Genomic DNA, 18,709 nt, shown 5'->3' with positions numbered 1-18,709 from the left:
AATTGATGCAGTTTCTTCATAGCATTGATGGTCTTTACAATTTGGTATGTTTTTGCGGTGGCTGGTACCAGTGTTTCCTTTCCATATTTAGTGCTTCCTTCAGGAGCTCTTGTAAGGCAGGCCTGGTGGTGACAAAAATCTCTCAGCATTTGCTTGTCTGTAAAGGATTTTATTTCTCCTTCACTTATGAAGCTTAGTTTGGCTGGATATGAAATTCTGGGTTGAAAATTCTTCTCTTTAAGAATGTTGAATATTGGCCCCCACTCTTGTCTGGCCTGTAGGGTTGCTGCTGAGAGATCTACTGTTAGTCTGATATGCTTCCTTTGTGGGCAAGCCGACCTTTCTCTCGGGCTGCCCTTAACATTTTTTCTTTCATTTCAACCTTGGTGAATCTGATGATTATGTGGCTTGGGGTTGCTCTTCTTGAGGAATATCTTAGTGAAGGGGAGAATGGAACGAAGTTGGAGAAAACTCTTCAGGATATTATCCAGAAGAACTTCCCCAACCTAGCAAGACAGGCCAACATTCAAATTAAGGAAATACTGTGAACACTACTTTCAGGTACACGAATGAAACGTAAATATGGTCTTTTCACATAGTCCCGTATTTCCTGGAGGCTTTGTTCATTTCTTTTCACTCTTTTTTCTCTAATCTTGTCTTCATACTTTATTTCATTGAGTTGACCTTCAATCTCTGATATCCTTTCTTCCACTTGATTGATTCAGCTATTGATACCTGTGTATGCTTTGCAAAGTTCTCGTGCTGTGTTTTTCAGCTCCATCAGGTCATTCTCTAAACTGGTTACTCTAGTTAGCAATTCCTCTAACTTTTTTTCAAAGTTCTTAGCTTCCTTGCATTGGGTTAGAACATGCTCCTTTAGCTTGGAGGAGTTTGTTTTTACCCTACATCTGTCAATTTGTCAAACTCATTCTCTGTGCAATTCTGTTCCCTTGCTGGCGAGGAGTTGTGATCCTTTGGCGGAGGAGAGGTGTTCTGGTTTTTGGAATTTTCAGCCTTTTTGTGCTGGTTTTTCCCCATCTTCGTGGATTTATCTACCTTTGGCCTTTGATGTTGGTGACCTTCAGGTTGGGGGGTTCTCTGGGTGGACGTGCTATTCCTTTCTGTTAGTTTTCTTCTAACAGGACTCTCTGCTGCAGTTTTGCTGGAGGTCCACTCCAGACCCTGTTTGCCTGGGTATCACCAGCAGAGGCTGCAAAACAGCAAAGATTGCTGCCTGTTTTTTCCTCTGGAAGCTTCGTCCCAGAGGGGCACTTGCCAGGTGCCAGCCAGTGCTCTCCTGTATGAGGTATCTGTCAGCCCCTACTGGGAAGTGTCTCCCAGTCAAGATACATGGGGGTCAGGGACCCACTTGAGTAGAGAGTCTGTGCCTTATCAATTAGAGCTGGAACACTGCAGCGGGAGAAGAGATGCTCTCTTCAGAGCTGCCAGGTGGGGACTGCTAAGCAAGTCTGCTGAAGCTGCGCCCACAACTGCCCCTTCCCCTAGGTGCTCTGTCCCAGTGAGATGGGGGTTTTATCTGTAAGTCCCTGACTGGGGCTGCTGTCTTTTTTTCAGAGATGCCCCACCCAGAGAGGAGTAATCTAATCTAGAGGGGCAGTTGGCCTTGCTGAGCTGTGGTGGACTCAGCCCATTTCAAACTTCCTGGCGGCTTTGTTTACCCTGTGAGGGGAAAACAGCCTACTCAAGCCTCAGCAATGGCACATGCCCCTCCCTTCACCCAGCTGAGTGTCCCAGGTAGACCTCAGACTGCTTGCTGTGCTAGCGGTGAGATTTTCAAGCCAGTGGATCTCAGCTTGTTGGGCTCTGTAGGGGTAGGACCTGCCAAGCCAGGCACCACTGGAGGGAATCTCCTGGCTTGCCAGTTGCAAAGACTGTGGGAGAAGCGCAGTATCTGGGCCTGAGTGTATGGTTGCGGTACAGTCTCTCACGGCTTCCCTTGGTTGGGAAAGGGAAATCCCTTGACCCCTTGTGCTTCGGCTCACCTTCTGTGGGCTGCACCCACTGTCCAACCAGTCTCAGTGAGATGAAATGGGAAATGCAGAAATCACCTGCGTTCTGTGTCAATCTCACTGGGAGCAGCAGACCAGAGCTGTTCCTATTTGGCCGTCTTTCCAGCTCTCCTTGACGGTTAGTATTATTTCCTACGTGCTCTTTGGTTGGTATGCAAAGGATGTTTAATGACTCATTAGAAAGAAAATGTACATAAAGGTTTGCTTCTCATAACATGCCTGAGAAACAAAGGATGCTAGAAAGGACTTCTGTAAACATCAACTAAGATAACTGAGGTCTAGAGAAACTAATAGAATTGAGACTGGAACACAGAGGTATCTTGGCCCAAGTCTAATATTTGGCCCGTTTTGAGATCCTGCTTTCTATGTCATTAAGAACTATAGTTTTCTTTGATGTGCTGAAGCAAAATATATTTTTTAATAAACTCTCTCAAGAGTTTCACCATAAAAAGATTAGCAATTTAGATGTCAAGTTGCTAGAATCCTAAAATATATTAGTTTAAATAAAATTAGGTGGTGAATTCCTTTTGTTAGAAGGTTTTTGCACAGCAACTTCCAAAAACACTAAATTTACGGTGAATGTCTGAACCATTTACTTGCTGTTTCTATTAACTTCAATGACTTGAGTTATAAAATGCTCTAGAAACTATTGAAAATAATTAACTTGAAGGTACTTCATTATCTGATATAGCAACAATTTTCAAGCAAACTGCATTTTTAACTGAGGTACCATACTAAGCACTTATTGACTGGCAGGAATTAGTATTGTCATTAAGGTTTGATAGCTATTCATGAGTTTTTCACAAAGACAAACACAGGAGAAAGATTGTTATCAATGCATTGCTATGAAAGCAAAAGCAAATATGAAATGATTAACACAACAAATTATTACTAGGGGAGGTACCAATGATTCCTATTAAGGTAAAATTGGTAATCTGGTTTGTCTAACAGGAAGCAAATTTTGGGGATAAACGTTTTCCTCTGATTATTTTCACTTTATGAAAAGAGAAATCAAACCTGCTTTGTTTCATAATACATTTCCAAGAATAAGCAAACTTATACAAAAAGTGTGTACAATGAAGAACCACCAACACTTATTTTCACAGTTATCATCACTGCTTTAATCACAAATGGAAACTTACCCTTCTTGAATTGTAACTTACCTGCAATGGACCGAAATGGGTCCATCTTGGCCAAACTGTTCTTTTGTTTTATGGACTTGGCCGATGAAGTCAATAAATCCTTCTCCGGACTTTGGCACTCCTTGTTCTGGCCAGTCAGTGAACTGGAACTGCCTTACTGTTCGGGACTGGCCGTCCTTTAGAAGGAAAGCCACATACCCGGCCACAAGGGAAGACGCCAGGAGGATTCCGCAAGCGCACAGACCACAAGAGCAGTCATTTTTATTTCCCAAAAACAAAAAGGGTAGAAAAAGTTAGGAACATGTTTAACTAGAAACTTAGTGCATATGCTATGAATATTGTCCATACGCACATACCTTTAAATCACAGCTTTATTTACTCTCGCAGTGCCCAGTTAAAAACCTGGTTCTCGTTAGTAAATAGCCACATAGTTCCCCCATTAGCAAATGCTTCTGAGACCCAAAGTTTGGGTTCGTAACCATTGATCATGTCTGCGTTCTTTCCAAAATGGAACATACATACTCCATTTTAAAAATTTCAGAAACTTGTCACTTTGTAATATTGAAACAAGCACCCAGGCATGGCATCCAGACCAGAGCTTTTGCAGTTGTCATGATAACTTCACATCTGCTGTGCTGGCGTATTTCTAACATTGTCAAATGACAAATGGTGACATTTAAAGGATCTGACACAAACCCAGTAGTTGCTGTTAACCTGGATGCCCCCCACGTCGCAGAGGAATACGATTTCTAGCCATGGCAGGGGACATAGCATGAACCATGTGACTGTGCTGTTAAGTGGGAAATAAAGCATCCCTCAAGGATACCAAGGACCACTAGCAAACAAATGCCCCTTTCTGAAAAAGAGTTCTCCCTGGCTGACCACAGGAATTAACAGTCTGTGAGGGACTTTAACATAGATAAACCAAAAGGTAGAAAAAAAAGCCAGATGCAAGAGCAGTTTTTCTTTTTCAGAGTGATTAGGTAAAACTGCTCTGACTCATGAAGTACATCTGGGTTGAAAAGAAGACACTAAGGCATTTCTGATTCCTTGTGGAATTTTAAGGTGTTTCTAGAAGCACAAGAAAAGTGGAAAGGAACCTCTGTTTATAGAAGCAGGAATGATACACTGCCCATCAACCTTCTCCCCTGACTCATTAGCGGACAGAAATAATCCAAGCTTAGAGAGACTGAACTCACTTGAAGAGGTCCCACTCCTAAATGGTCTCTTCTCATTAGAGAGGCTTCAACTTGTTCCTCCTTTCCATCTTTGTTAACACATATTTCCCCATCAAAGTTGTTTTAGATACATGTGTGCATGTTCCCAAGGTTCTGGGTAAGTGAACAGGGACTCAATATTTATCATTACTCATATTGAGAAGAGAAAGGACCTCAACGTGAGATGAGCACTCATCACCTTGCTTGGTGGTTTTCACAGGTACATGCCAGATTCCTGACTGACGTTATTTGGGGATGGAGGTAAAACAGGAAGATGACACCAAGTGTGTGGGAATCCTGAGAAACAGAGAAAACTATTTGGACCCACAAGTACCTTATGGATGGTTACCATGGAAGCATGATTTACTCCCCTCTGTCTCTGGAAAAGATTTGGAAAGCACAGGACGGAGACTCAGAGGCTAGGTAATACAGATTTATTCTCCTCTGAATGTCCTGGGGATTTCATTTCTGACTCATGTGTACGAATTCCTTCTATTTGGAGGAAAGACTGCCTGACTTTCTTTAAAGGTTATCTGTTTAACAATACTGTAATTTCCAACCCGGAACTGCATATCCAGCCAAACTAAGCTTCATAAGCAAGGGAGAGACAGACAAGCAAATGCTGAGGGATTTTTGTCACCACCAGGCCTGCCTTACAAGAGCTCCCGAAGGAAGCACTAAATATGGAAAGGAAAAACTGGTACTAGCCACTGCAAAAACATACCAAATTGTAAAGAGCATTGACACTATAAGGAAAATGCATCAAATTAACAGGCAAAGGAACCAGCTAGCATCATAATGACAGGATCAAATTCACACATAACAATATTAACCTTCAATGTAAATGGGATAAATGCCCCCAATTAAAAGACACAGACTGGCAAGATAGAGTCAAGACACATCAGCATGCTGTATTGAGGAGACCCATCTCACATGCAGAGACACACATAGGCTCAACATAAAAGGATGGAGGAAGATCTACCAATCAAATGGAAAGCAAACCTAGTCTTTGATAAAACTGACTTTAAACCAACAACAAAGAAGGCCATTACAAAGCAGCAAAGAGATCAATGAAACAAGAAGAGTTAACTATCCTAAATATATGTGACCCCAATACAGGAGCACCCAGATTCATAAAGCAAGTCCTTAGAGCCCTACAAAGAGACTTAGACGCCCACACAATAATAGTGGGAGACTTTAACATCCCACTGTCAAAGATCAATGAGACAGAAAATTAGCAAGGACATTCAGGACTTGAATTCAGCTCTGGACTAAGCAGACCTAATAGGCATCTACAGAACTCTCCACCCCAAATCAACAGAATATACATTCTTCTCAGCACCACACTGCACCTACTCTAAAGTTGACCACATAATTGCAAGTAAAACACTCCTCAGCAAATGCAATAAAACGGAAATCATAACGAATGGTCTCTCAGACCACAGTGCAATCAAATTAGAACTCACTCATAGAACTCACTCAAAACCACAAAACTACATGGAAGCTGAACAAGCTGCTCCTGAATGACTACTGGGTAAATAATGAAATTAAGGCAGAAATAAAGATGTTCTTTGAAACCAATGAGAACAAAGACACAATGTACCAGAATCTCTGGGACACATTTAAAGCAGTGTGTAGAGAGAAATTTATAGCACTAAATGCCCACAAGGGAAAGCAGGAGAGCTCTAAAGTTGACACCCTAACAAACATTATAATTAAAAGAACTAGAGAAACAAGAGCAAACAAATTCGAAAGCTAGCAGAAGACAAGAAATAACTAAGAACAGAACAGAACTGAAGGAGATAGAGACACGAAAAACCCTTCAAAAACTCAATGAATCCAGGAGTTGGCTTTTGGAAAAGATCAACAAAATAGATAGAAAAGACAGAAGACTCAAATAGACACAATAAAAAAAGACAAAGGGGAAATCACCTCTGACCCCACAGAAATACAAACTACCATCAGAGAATACTATCAACACCTCTATGTAAATGAAGTAGAAAATCTAGATGAAATGGATAAATTCCTGGACACATACGCCCTCCCAAGACTAAACCAGGAAGAAGTCAAAACTCTGCATAGACCAATAACAAGTTCTGAAATTGAGGCAGTAATTAATAGCCTAGCAACCAAAAAAAGTGCAGGACCAGATGGATTCACAGCCGAAGTCTACCAGAGGTACAAACAGGAGCCGGTACCACTCCTTCTGAAACTTTTCCAAACAATAGAAACAGAGGGAATGCTCCTAACTCATGTTATGAGGCCAGCATCATCCTGATACCAAAACCTGGCAGAGATGTAACAAAAAAAAATTTCAGGCCAATATCCTGATGAACATCGATGCAGAATACTGGCAAACCAAATCCAGCAGCACATCAAAAAGCTTATCCACCATGATCAAGTCGGCATCATCCCTGGGATGCAAGGCTGGTTCAACATATCATATAGATCTCGATAAACGTAATCTATCATATAAACAGAACCAATGGCAAAAACCACATGATTAACTCAATAGATGCAGAAAAAGCCTTGGACAAAATTCAACAGCCCTTCGTGCTAAAAACTCTATTCAATAAACTAGGTATTGATGGAACGTATCTCAAAATAAGAAGAGCTATTTATGATAAACCCACAGCCACTATCGTAACTAATGGGCAAAAACTGGAAGCACTCCCTTTGAAAACTGGCACAAGGCAAGGATGCCCTCTCTCACCACTCCTATTCAACATAACATTGGAAGTTCTGGCCAGGGCAATCATGCAAGAGAAAGAAATAAAGGACATTCAAATAGGAAGAGAGAAAGTCAAATTGTCCCTGATGGTAGATGACAGAATTGTATATTTAGAAAACCCCATCGTCTCAGCCCAAAATCTCCTCAGGCTGATAAGCAACTTCAGTGAAATCTCAGGATACAAAATGAATGTGCAAAAATCACAAGCATCCCTATACACAAATAATAGCAAAATCATGAGTGTACTCCCATTCACAATTGCTACAAAGAGAATAAGATACCTGGGAATACAACTTACAAGGGATGTGAAGGACCTCTTCAAGAACTACAAACCACTGCTCAAGGAAATAAGAGGAGATACAAACAAATGGAAAACTATCCCATGCTCATGGATAGGAAGAATCAATATTATGAAAATGGCTACTGTGCCCAAAGTAACTTATAGATTCAATGCTATCCCTATCGAGCTACCATTGACTTTCTTCACAGAATGGGAAAAATCTACTTTAAATTTGATGTGGAACCAATAAGCCCCCATAGCCAAGACAATCCTAAGCAAAAAGAACAAGGCTTGAGGCATCATGCTACCTGACTTCAAAGGACACTACAAGGCTACAGTAACCAAAACAGCATGGTGCTGCTACCAAAACAGATATACAGACCAATGGAACAGAACCAGAGACCTTATAAATAACGCCACACATCTGCAACCATCTGATCTTTGACAAACCTGAGGAAAAACAATGGGGAAAGGCTTCTCTATTTAATAAATGGTGTTGGGAAAACTGGCTAGCCATATGCAGAAAACTGAAACTGGATCCCTTCCTTACCCCCTTATACAAAAATTAACTCAAGATGGATTAAAGACTTAAACCTAAGACCTAAAACCATAAAAACCCTAGAAGAAAACCCAGGCAGTACCATTGAGGACACAGTCATAGACAAAGACTTCAGGACTAAAACACCAAAAGCAATGGCAACTAAAGCCAAAATTGACAAATGGGATCTAATTAAAGAGCTTCTGCACAGCAAAAGAAACTACCATCAAAGTGGACAGGTAACCTATAGAATGGGAGAAAATTTTCATAATCTATCCATCTGACAAAGGGCTAACATCCAGAATCTACAAAAAAGTTATATTTACAAGAAAAAAACAACCCCATCGACAAGTAGGCAAAGGATATGAACAGACACTTCTCAAAAGAAGACATTTATGCGGCTGACAAACATGAAAAACTGCTCACCATCATCGGTCGTTAGAGAAATGCAAATCAAAACCACAATGAGATACCATCTTACACCAATTAGAATGGTGATCATTAAAATGTCAGGAAACAACAGATGCTGGAAAGGATGTGGAGACATACGAACACTTTTACACTGTTGGTGGGAGTGTAAATTAGTTAACCATTGTGGAAGACAGTTTGGTGATTCCTCAAGGATCTAGAACCAGAAATATCATTTGACTGAGCAATCCCATTACTGAGTATATACCCAAAGGATTATAAATCATTCTACTATAAAAACACATGCACACATATGTTAATATACCATTGCTCACAATAGCAAAGACTTGGGATCAACCCAAATGTCCATCAATGATGGACTGGATAAAGAAAATGTGGCACATATACACCATAGAATACTATGGTGAGTATTCTATAAAAAAGGATGAGTTCATGTCCTTTGCAGGGACATGGATGAAGCTGGAAACCAGCATTCTTAGCAAAGTAACACAGGCACAGAAAACCAAATGCTGCACTCAAAAGTGGGAGTTGAACAATGAGAACACATAGACACAGGCAGGGGAACATCACACGCTGGGGCCTTTTGTGGGGTTGGGGGCTTGGGGAATGACAGCATTAGGAGAAATACCTAATGTAGATGATGGCTGATGGTATACCAAACCACCATGGCACGTATATACTTATGTAAAAACCTGCACATTCTGTACATGTATCCCATAAGTTAAAGTATATATTTTTTTTTTTAAAAAAAAGGAAGGGACAAAAAAAAAATACTCTATTCTCAAGTTCCAAATTGCTTCCTAAACTGGGAAGTTGAGATGACAATCACAGGGAGACTTAACAAAAACGGTGAGCAATTTCTGGTTTCAATCTTCTTGTGTTTATTCCAATCAGATTTAAGTTGGGCATGTGTGGAGTAGGAAAGGCGTCTCTGCCATTGGTGGGGTCTGGTCTCTTTTTATCACCAGGAATAGTTGGTGAGTTTACTCAGAATGCACTTTCTATTTTCACTCACATACCTAGATTCAAATTCTGAAAGAGTACTGTTTTTTTGTTTTTTTAAACAATGGGGCGGGTCACACTCAAGACCTAGAGATTTAACTGCTGCCTTGAATACAGTCACCTTCAGAATAGTTAATACAACTTTCTGGGATTAACAGGTCAGTCACCGAGGCCAACCCTCCTGCTAACCAATTTCTCTCTCACTTAAGGTCAACAGCCAGGGCCAGGCTTTGGTGATTAGCAGACAATCTCCAAACATAAATTTGGAGAAAGCTGCTTTCCAGAAAAAACAATGGATCAACTAGATAGATCTACCCTAGAGTTTTATTCAACCCACCCACTATGACAGTTCCAAACACAAGGCAGGTTTTGAACTGACCTGTTCTCCCTTAAGATGTGTTTGTAATTATGGGTTGAAAGTGGTCAAAGGCAAAGATATTAGAGTTTATGCATAGAACATCTTACATCAGGGCTGAACCTTGGACTCAACAATCCAGATAAGAAATGCAGAATGAAAATTAGCCAACAAGGGTCACGGGATCACAGCTCTCATGGACAGACACATTAGCACACTGAGGAATAAGCCATGCCAGGAATCAAATTAGAATGTGCAAAGCTTGTCAGATTTTTCTAAAGAATGCCATTTGCTCTGCAGTTTTAAAATCATACCAAATTAACCTCTGGGTCCATATGACCTAAAGGGCTTTGCAAAACAACAACATATTTACAGCCTCAAGTAATGAAGAAGTCAAAAAAGCTCCAAAGAGAATGAGCTGAGAAGGTGAATGTAAGCACAGCCAACCAATCAGTAAAAACTTCCCAGCACAAACACTCACCAAGTGCATCCCCAAGGTTGAGCTGCCAGATGTTATGTTTGAATGACAGCCAAACTAAGGTTTGGGAGAAAGCTTGCCAGACAGAGGAAAAGTTACTCTTACATATTAAAAAAAAAAAAAATGTTCTCCAGAATGAGTGATTTCTCTTTGGGACGACAGTCAAATGCTTCTCCCAGAGAGAGGTATCTTAGACTACTTTTCAGCTAATGGTTAAGAGTTGAAGACTGTGCCAACTTACCCTGGCATCTGTGACCTTGAATTCCCTTAGGATGTACTGTGGCATGTTGTACTCAGCCATGGGATCTACAACAAAGTACTGGTATCTTGCAGACCGTTCTGCTGGCCAGTATTGGTGACATTTCTCCTAAAAGGAGAGAAGATTAATGTTAAACTATGCAAAGTATAAAGAACATTTTGTCTGTCTGTCTATCTATCTAATTTCCTTATCCCATTAATAAAATTTCAAAATTCAAGGCAATTCTAATTGTATATGACTCATTTTGTCTTTGAAACCATGAGCTCCCTTCATAGGGAAACCCTTTGGTTCAGTATTTGCCCATGGGATCCAGCACAGTACCTGGCAGATAGTAGCTGCTTAATATACACGAGTTGAATTGAATACTTTGATAGGGTAAGCATCTTCACACCTACAAGTTATCCAAATAATTACATCAGTCCTTGGACAATGCTGGCCATGACAACAATACATTGCACCACTATGGTTTGGAATGAAGAGAACCATCAGTATGGGCATAGAAATGTCTGAATTGATTTGTTCCAATCTTACTTGTCAAGGAAACAGGGGGGCCCAGGCCATTTTAATGACTTGGCTAAACCCTGCAGAGTCAGTGACCACATCAGAGTAAGTCAGTTACTTTCCTAGTCTGATATTCTTTTTGTTCTCTCTGTGGGCTCTAAAAGTTGGGCTTTAGCTGCACTTCTATTTAATTGACACAAAGAAGACAGAAAGAAAATATCTGAGGCAAATATGAAAAAATGCTTACATGAAGTCAATCTAAGAGGTATCTCTAAATAATATTAGGTCATAATAGTAGAGTAATATTAATAAATAGTAGAAACCTTAAGTATTTCTAATACTATTTCATGTGTATTTCCCCCCAAAAACCCACATTTTTTAAAAAGTGGATCTGGGACTACTGGGTTATATCCTTAGAATAATTACATCACTTTCCAACACTTTATTCAATGGGGGTGAAAGGTAGGCAAGTAAGAATTTGCCACAGGAAGAAAAGAAAGTCAAGTTCCTTCATACAGAGAAATGATGGCACATCAAACTCTAGCATGTCCAGAACAAAAGGCAGTAAGAAAATGCTGAGAGTCAGACATAAGTCAAACAGGGTCACCTGCTACTCATTTGTCTCTATGTTTGTGCTTCACTGGAAACAAACCACTAGATCTTTCTTTAAAACACGGAAATTTTAAAACTTGATGTGGCTTTACAAATTTAGAAACTAACAAGGAACGATGGTCTGGATCGTGTCCAGAGTCCACTGCATTTCCAAAAAAATGACACTAGCACAAGAGTTATTAAAACAAAGTCTTCATTTCTCCATAGAGTACATGTCTTATGAGGAGAGACACAAGGGCCACACACTTACTCTGCCCATTTCACGCAGCTTGGTGAGCATCACAACGATGGTGGAATTGTGTTCCCAGAGCATCCGCCAGAAGTCTTCAGTGGTCTCTGCCAAGGGCCCCTGGGTAGCGATGTAGGCTTTCTGTTGTCTGAATTACAGAGAATGAAAAGAATGTGTTACAGTATTTAGAGAACATGCAAAAGCTCACACTTGATATATAAACATCAACCTGGTAATAAAAAATGAAAACATATTATTAATGCAATTGCGGTAAATTCCTGCTAAGATTACACAATCAAATGAGAGCATTTAATACATTTAATAATAGGGACCTTGCAAAATAAATTGCTTGTTAATATTATGATGTATGTCTTTATCATTATTATTTGAATTTTAGTGCAATGCTAATAGCTCAATTTCATGTGTCATACAAATCACTTAAGAAACACTTAGATGTGCAGCTTCATTTTCTAGAAATTAGTCTCACACAATCTATTACATTTATGAAATATGGTACAAAACAGATTCTTTAACTCCTTACAAATCCAATTGGCTTCTGAAAGAAGAGTGCAGAAGGCCAGATTAAACACTTCATAATTACTGCTTCTTACTCCTATCCAAAATAATAAAAAAATATCAAGGGACTAAATGATGACCTATGCAGAAAGAAAATGCTCTGAATGAAGATGAAATTTATTCCGGTTATGAAACTAGGGCACATAGTCAGGGGAGCAAAAGTAGATACCTGTAGCCATCAATAAAACTGGCATTGATGTAATCAGATCCTTCTACTCCACGGATCGGCTGCAGGCATACCCTTGTGGATTCATATGGCATAATATTAACAAGGCGATTTTTGAATTTATTACATGGAAGATTGGCACTGATAAATCTTGAGGTGTGAGCTTTTGAGCTGGCTAGACGCTGTTGAATAGAAAAAAAAGGAAAAACCCACCAGTCAATTTCACCTATGGTTTGAATGCAATGTACCCCACCTTTCTCTTTTCGATAGAAATCTTTTGTTTACTTAAAATAAATGACTATTCAAATTGTACTGCTTTTCATATCTAGCTAATTACTCTCTACAGCCTAGTGGATGTCTATATATTTTCTGAAAGTATAATCTCTCAAATTAGCAGACGTAAGGGCTCAAGATATTATTAGGAAGCAAAGAATAGAAGAGGAAAAGGGGAGGAATACATTTTAGAATCATACACCTGAGGGAAAGGTCAAATGAATCTTGTACTTCACAAATTTGAAAGGTTAAAGTAAAGCCCCGACTCAAAGACAAACCCAGAATGACTCGCTCCTGAATAACCACATCACATCCAATACCATACCTTAAATTCGAGCTCCATTCCTGTGACATTCTCTCCTGTTTCTATTTGTGTCAGCTTCTGAATGTAGGCATACAAGTTTCTAGCTGGCACTTCGGTATTTCCACAAGTCACTGCTTCTAACAGTGCATCATGGATAAAGATGTATTGGTCTTCTGTTTGAACCATGTAGTTCCTCTGGGCTCTCATTAAAGTTACATGGCCATAAATATCTACAGTTTTTTCATGCTTTATTCTTTCTAACATCGCATCTATGACGATGAAACAACCAGTCCGGCCAACTCCCGCACTATGAGGAAAATAAAGAGAAAAGAAGAGCCCAAATAAACCTATCAGAAAATCAACACATAATACAAGTATTTTTATTATTCTTATTAACTAGATCTTACATCCATTACTTCTACTCAAACAGTTATTGGGATGACTTTGTAATATTCTAAAGTCAAAAGTATTATCTAGGCACAATAATCAGAGGGCAGGGAACAAAAGACTGAGTAAAATTAGTTTAGTTTTAAAATGTAAAAAATATTAAATCCATAATCACTATGTTCCTTGATCACGCAATACAAAGTGGACATTGTTTTGAACTCTTTTGAAGTCATGAAAAAAATACAAACATTTAGTCTGTCCATATTTGGTCCAGGTCTGACTAGGCAATAGTTTTTGCAAACTCTGTCTATTTTCATTCAATGTACAAAATATAAAGATTGTTTTTGCAATCTCAAGCTAAACTTTGCATGCTTCCTATTTATCAAACCCTTCAGGCTGAGGACATTTATGTGTCAAGTATGGTTCAATCACAAATACTTTCTCTTCCTGACATGCGTGTTTACCAGGCTGGTAAACACGTAATAAACAGGAATAGGTCAATATTACCATCTTAGATAACAGGCAACAGACAGCCTCCTTCATTTGCTACATGCCATGTTTCCTGTCATCTGTGTATCTATGTATTCATTTATTTGTCAATCATTGATCTATCCGTTTCTTCATTCAATAAACAATGAAGTACTCTGCTAAGTGAAATAGGGGATACAACATAAAGATGACTTAGATGCTATCTCTAAAGAGCTCAGTGTGTATCAAAGGGACATAATACTTTATATACAGCTATTTCTAAACAAGAAAGAAAAAGGATGTATTAGTTTGGTATATGATGTGGCATTTGAAGTATGACTTGAAGGACAGGAAGGATGAGGAATTAAAGATATTATAGCATGAAAAAAAGACGGATGGCTTTGGTAATCACACTGCTGGCTCTGGGAGCTACATGTAAAATTTTCATAGGTTTGGCAAGGCACCTGTGCAACGAAGATATCAGAACTCCAAAACGAATGAGTTGATGCTCACCAGGGTGCCTGTCTCAACTGAAAAGGCAGTTTCTGTTTGGTATCAAGTGGCTGCAAGCAGTTAGAGAGCTTTTTTAAAAAACAAAATAATACCTTTATTTAACTGCTGAACAGTGTATATCAAAGCTAGCTTCCATACAGGAGCTCTGTGGTTTGCAGACTGGGCTAAGTGGGAATTTGATATAACCACTATTTTAAACTAGGTTACTTTCCTATGTCCTATGCCAGAGGGCTCCTGAATACTGATGCTAAGACTCCAATACCAAGTATAAACCCACAAATTGACTTGGCATTGATACATCATGCAAAAGCCTTCTGCGACAGAGTCTTACAAATGATAGCACATACCTCAGCACAGACCAATTGGAAACCTGATGCAAACATTAATATAGAGCGAAGTCAGCCTGATGGTTCCAGTTCCTTGAGATCCACGAAGTCTCATTTTATTTAGTTGGTTCTAAACAAGCCTATTAGATGGCAAGTTTTCCCTGACATTCCCCATTCCTACCCTCCCAGGTGGTTTTAATCACCCTCTGCCTCAGATCCCTAGTTGCCTTCAAATACCCCTCTTCACTACAATTCTAACCAAATTATATTATTAATTCAGGGCAGCCATCCATAAACCATATCATACATCTTGAGAGCAGGAACTGCATTAAAAAAAAAAATCTTTGTGTGCCCTACACAAAGCATGCAGTAAGTGTTCAACAGTGTTCGTGAAATAAGTAAACACATTAGTGACTGGCTTGAGAGGCCTCCAGTAATGAGCAGCCAGTCCCGGTAAGGTAGGTCTACTTAGGAAACAGGACTCTTCAGTCCGTGCAAAATCCTACATTTGACAAGCGTTTGGAACTATGTAAGGAGTATCCGAGGCCTGCTCTGCATAGTGTTTGATCGGGAATAAAGAGACAGGAAAATCACCTTAAGTAGTCTCTTCGCTGGTCTCCTGATAAGCCATCAGATTGCAGTTAAAGGAATGTAAGTCAGACTCAACCTGGAAAAGATTTGTCTTTCTGTGTTTCTTTCAAATCCTGTGTTTGGCAGGTCCTGAGACTCCAAGTAACATCTTTCATTCTTTCTGTGTTGTCTTACTAAATTGTCTTCATTGCAGCTGTGAATCGTTTCTAATTGGACACAGTTTTATGCAGTTCCTTCCAGTGGAAACCACACTGTAAACCTTAAAACTGAGCCCTATATATCAAGTCAATTCTAGATAATGGCAGGACTATTTTCTCAAAATATGCATCAGGGACCATTCAAATGTCTGGATGATGCATGGTTCTATATTCTGGCAGAAAGATACTACAGAATCTTGAAAAATTGGTAGGAATAACTCCAACTCCAAACAGTATCAACCTTTTCATAATGGTGATGATATATTTTTTTTCCAAAAAATAAGGAAGGGAAAAAATCAAATATGTGTGGGTTCAAATCATGAATTGTGGGATGAAAAGAAATAACAGAGGCTCTGACTTGAACAAAACCTGTTTTTTCCTCAAAATTCAAAATATTGTTAACTGCCCAATCTTGCCATTCATATGCAAGACAGGGAAGGAGCTGACTTTGGAACTTAATGTGTTACCTTTTTCTAGGGTGAAGAATTGAGGGATTTAAATATTAAATATGTGTTTTAGCTTGAAGCAAGACCTTGAGGCTTAACATACCTCCTCAGATATCAATGGCTGTGTATCCTTGAGAAAGAAACTTTAACCCCTTCCTTATATTCCTGTATTTCTTAAATCATGATAGTGACAATTAACTCTTATTAATGTGAATTTTCTAGTGAGTCTAATTATCCAGTAAGTCTTAAGGCTACATTAAATATACCAAGTGTTTTGCAAACATAATGGAAAAGGCAGTTACTTTCTAGGTACAAACTCCATTTTAACATTCAGTCTCTAAAGCTGACAACGAGAAACAGGCAATGTAATACTGGGAAAATTATGACAGAATTACTTCAGCAACACTTGAGATTTGGCTTTTAAAATCTTGCCTTCACCAACAGACACATGAAAAAATGCTCGTCATCACTGGCCATCAGAGAAATGCAAATCAAAACCACAATGAGATACCATCTCACACCAGTTAGAATGGCGATCATTAAAAAGTCAGGAAACAACAGGTGCTGGAGAGGATGTGGAGAAATAGGAACACTTTTACACTGTTGGTGGGATTGTAAACTAGTTCCACCATTATGGAAAACAGTATGGCGATTCCTCAAGGATCTAGAACTAGAAGTACCATATGACCCAGCCATCCCATTACTGGGTATATACCCAAAGGAGTATAAATCATGCTGCTATAAAGACACATGCACATGTATGTTCATTGGGGCACTATTAACAATAGCAAAGACTTGGAATCAACCCAAACGTCCATCAGTGACAGACTGGATTAAGAAAATGTGGCACATATACACCATGGAATACTATGCAGCCATAAAAAAGGATGAGTTTGTGTCCTTTCTAGGGACAAGGATGCAGCTGAAAACCATCATTCTCAGCAAACTATCTCAAGAACAGAAAACCAAACACCACATGTTCTCACTCATAGGTGGGAACTGAACAATGAGATCACTTGGACTCGGAAGGGGAACATCACACACTGGGGCCTATTATGGGGAGGGGGGAGGGGGAGGGATTGCATTGGGAGTTATACCTGATGTAAAGGATGAGTTGATGGGTGCTGACGAGTTGATGGGTGCAGCACACCAACATGGCACAAGTATACTTATGTAACAAACCTGCACGTTATGCACATGTACCCTAGAACTTAAAGTATAATAATAATAATAATAATAAAAAATCTTGCTTTCATCTACTCTCTCAAGCTGCTCTTCCTTTTCTCTGCCTTCTTTCCAATAAATGTGCCTTATATCTGAGGAGCTTTCTGCTTTCACATTTATTGTCACGGCAAATGAGATGGCAGGCAAGGGCCTTCCTACCACAGTGTTTGACACGTAAGAAGCATTCGGTAAAAGCTGGTTTCCTTTCCCCTTCTCTGACAACACTTGGGAACTGCCCTGAAGTCCTACAGCCATTCATGCCATACTTGGATAGCAGAGAAGACTCAAATGCAGGTTCTGAGGTGTTAAAATTTAACACCCTGTTCCCAGGACCCCCAGTGCTTCACAATGCTTTCCACCATTTAGATCAGCAGTCATTGCCAAATATAGTGACTTTCCTGTAGCCCGCTTGTCTGTAATACTCCATTAGCAGCATTTGACTATGCCTAATGCAGGTTCCTAGAAAAGCCTTTTATCCTTGGTTTTAAGGACACTAGTCAAGGGAGTATGGGAAACATCAGATACTCCCTTGGGGTTAATGGTAGCAAGAGTGGAGATTGTGTCATTACTCCAAACACAAAACAATCCAAAACAGGTAGTACAGAAATCAGCCCAAAATAATTGTATCATGATCCTGTATCATGGTAACACTGATTCTGTAACAGGGTAGAATTCCTGCCATGTTTGAAATCGAAATCAAAGATGAACTCTAAATGTCATCTTCAGAAATCTACTGGCATCCATTCAGACTGTGCCTCAGTATGTTTCATTTTGTTTTTTTTATTTGACTCCAGTGCTAATTCTCTACCTGCCTCTCTGTATTCTTCCATCTGTATCAATTTCCCAGATTACATATCTCTGCCAGTCCCCAAAATGTAGATAATGCTCCAAAAGTTGTCCTCCTTTCTCTCAGTAGTAGTCTCCAAAGGATTCCTAAAGTGATGGCTCTCTTTTTCAGCACAAGTGGAGATCTGTATTTCAAACCATCTTCAAGTATATCAAAAATAAAGATTCTAAGCTTAATCAGCATCTTTCCCTTTCAAATCTGCTCCTCCCACACTCGGGCTCTCCTTGACACTCAGGTTTAAAATTGAAAAATCATTTTAGACTGTTTTTGCCTCTTACCCTGCACAATAATAAATTATAAATTGCTATGTATTCAAACTCCACGATTTTCTTCAACTCCCCACCAGTGGTATGCTAGCTAGCAAAAGCCAATCCTTACATTTTCCTTAATATTTCTATATTTCCTTAATATATTTATTATTTGCTGAAATAAATATATTAAAAATAAAGGTAATATTCAAAACTCATTGTTTCTTAATTGTTTCAAATTATTTTATGCTCTTGAGGTGAAATCATCATACACAGTAATCCCCTTTTATCTGTGGTTTCGACTTTCCGCAATCTCAGTTACTTGCGGTTAACCACGGTC

General features: G+C 39.3%; 1 protein-coding gene across 1 annotated transcript in view; it reads right to left on the bottom strand.

Annotated features, from left to right (window-relative positions):
* Positions 1 to 18,709, bottom strand: part of PTPRD (protein tyrosine phosphatase, receptor type D) — a 550,091-nt gene that overhangs the window by 13,774 nt on the left and 517,608 nt on the right. Inside the window, exons 31-35 of the mRNA XM_025359514.1 lie at positions 13,144 to 13,429; positions 12,549 to 12,727; positions 11,825 to 11,951; positions 10,444 to 10,569; positions 3,194 to 3,348 (exon numbers count right to left, since the gene is read on the bottom strand). Of these exons, the coding sequence (XP_025215299.1) occupies positions 3,194 to 3,348; positions 10,444 to 10,569; positions 11,825 to 11,951; positions 12,549 to 12,727; positions 13,144 to 13,429 (873 nt within the window). The remainder of the gene's footprint in view (positions 1 to 3,193; positions 3,349 to 10,443; positions 10,570 to 11,824; positions 11,952 to 12,548; positions 12,728 to 13,143; positions 13,430 to 18,709) is intronic.

This window comes from Theropithecus gelada, chromosome 15 (assembly GCF_003255815.1).
Source record: "Theropithecus gelada isolate Dixy chromosome 15, Tgel_1.0, whole genome shotgun sequence".
NCBI lineage: Eukaryota > Metazoa > Chordata > Mammalia > Primates > Cercopithecidae > Theropithecus > Theropithecus gelada.
Note: the sequence above shows the minus strand (reverse complement) of the source record. Positions and strands in the feature narration are given on the sequence as shown.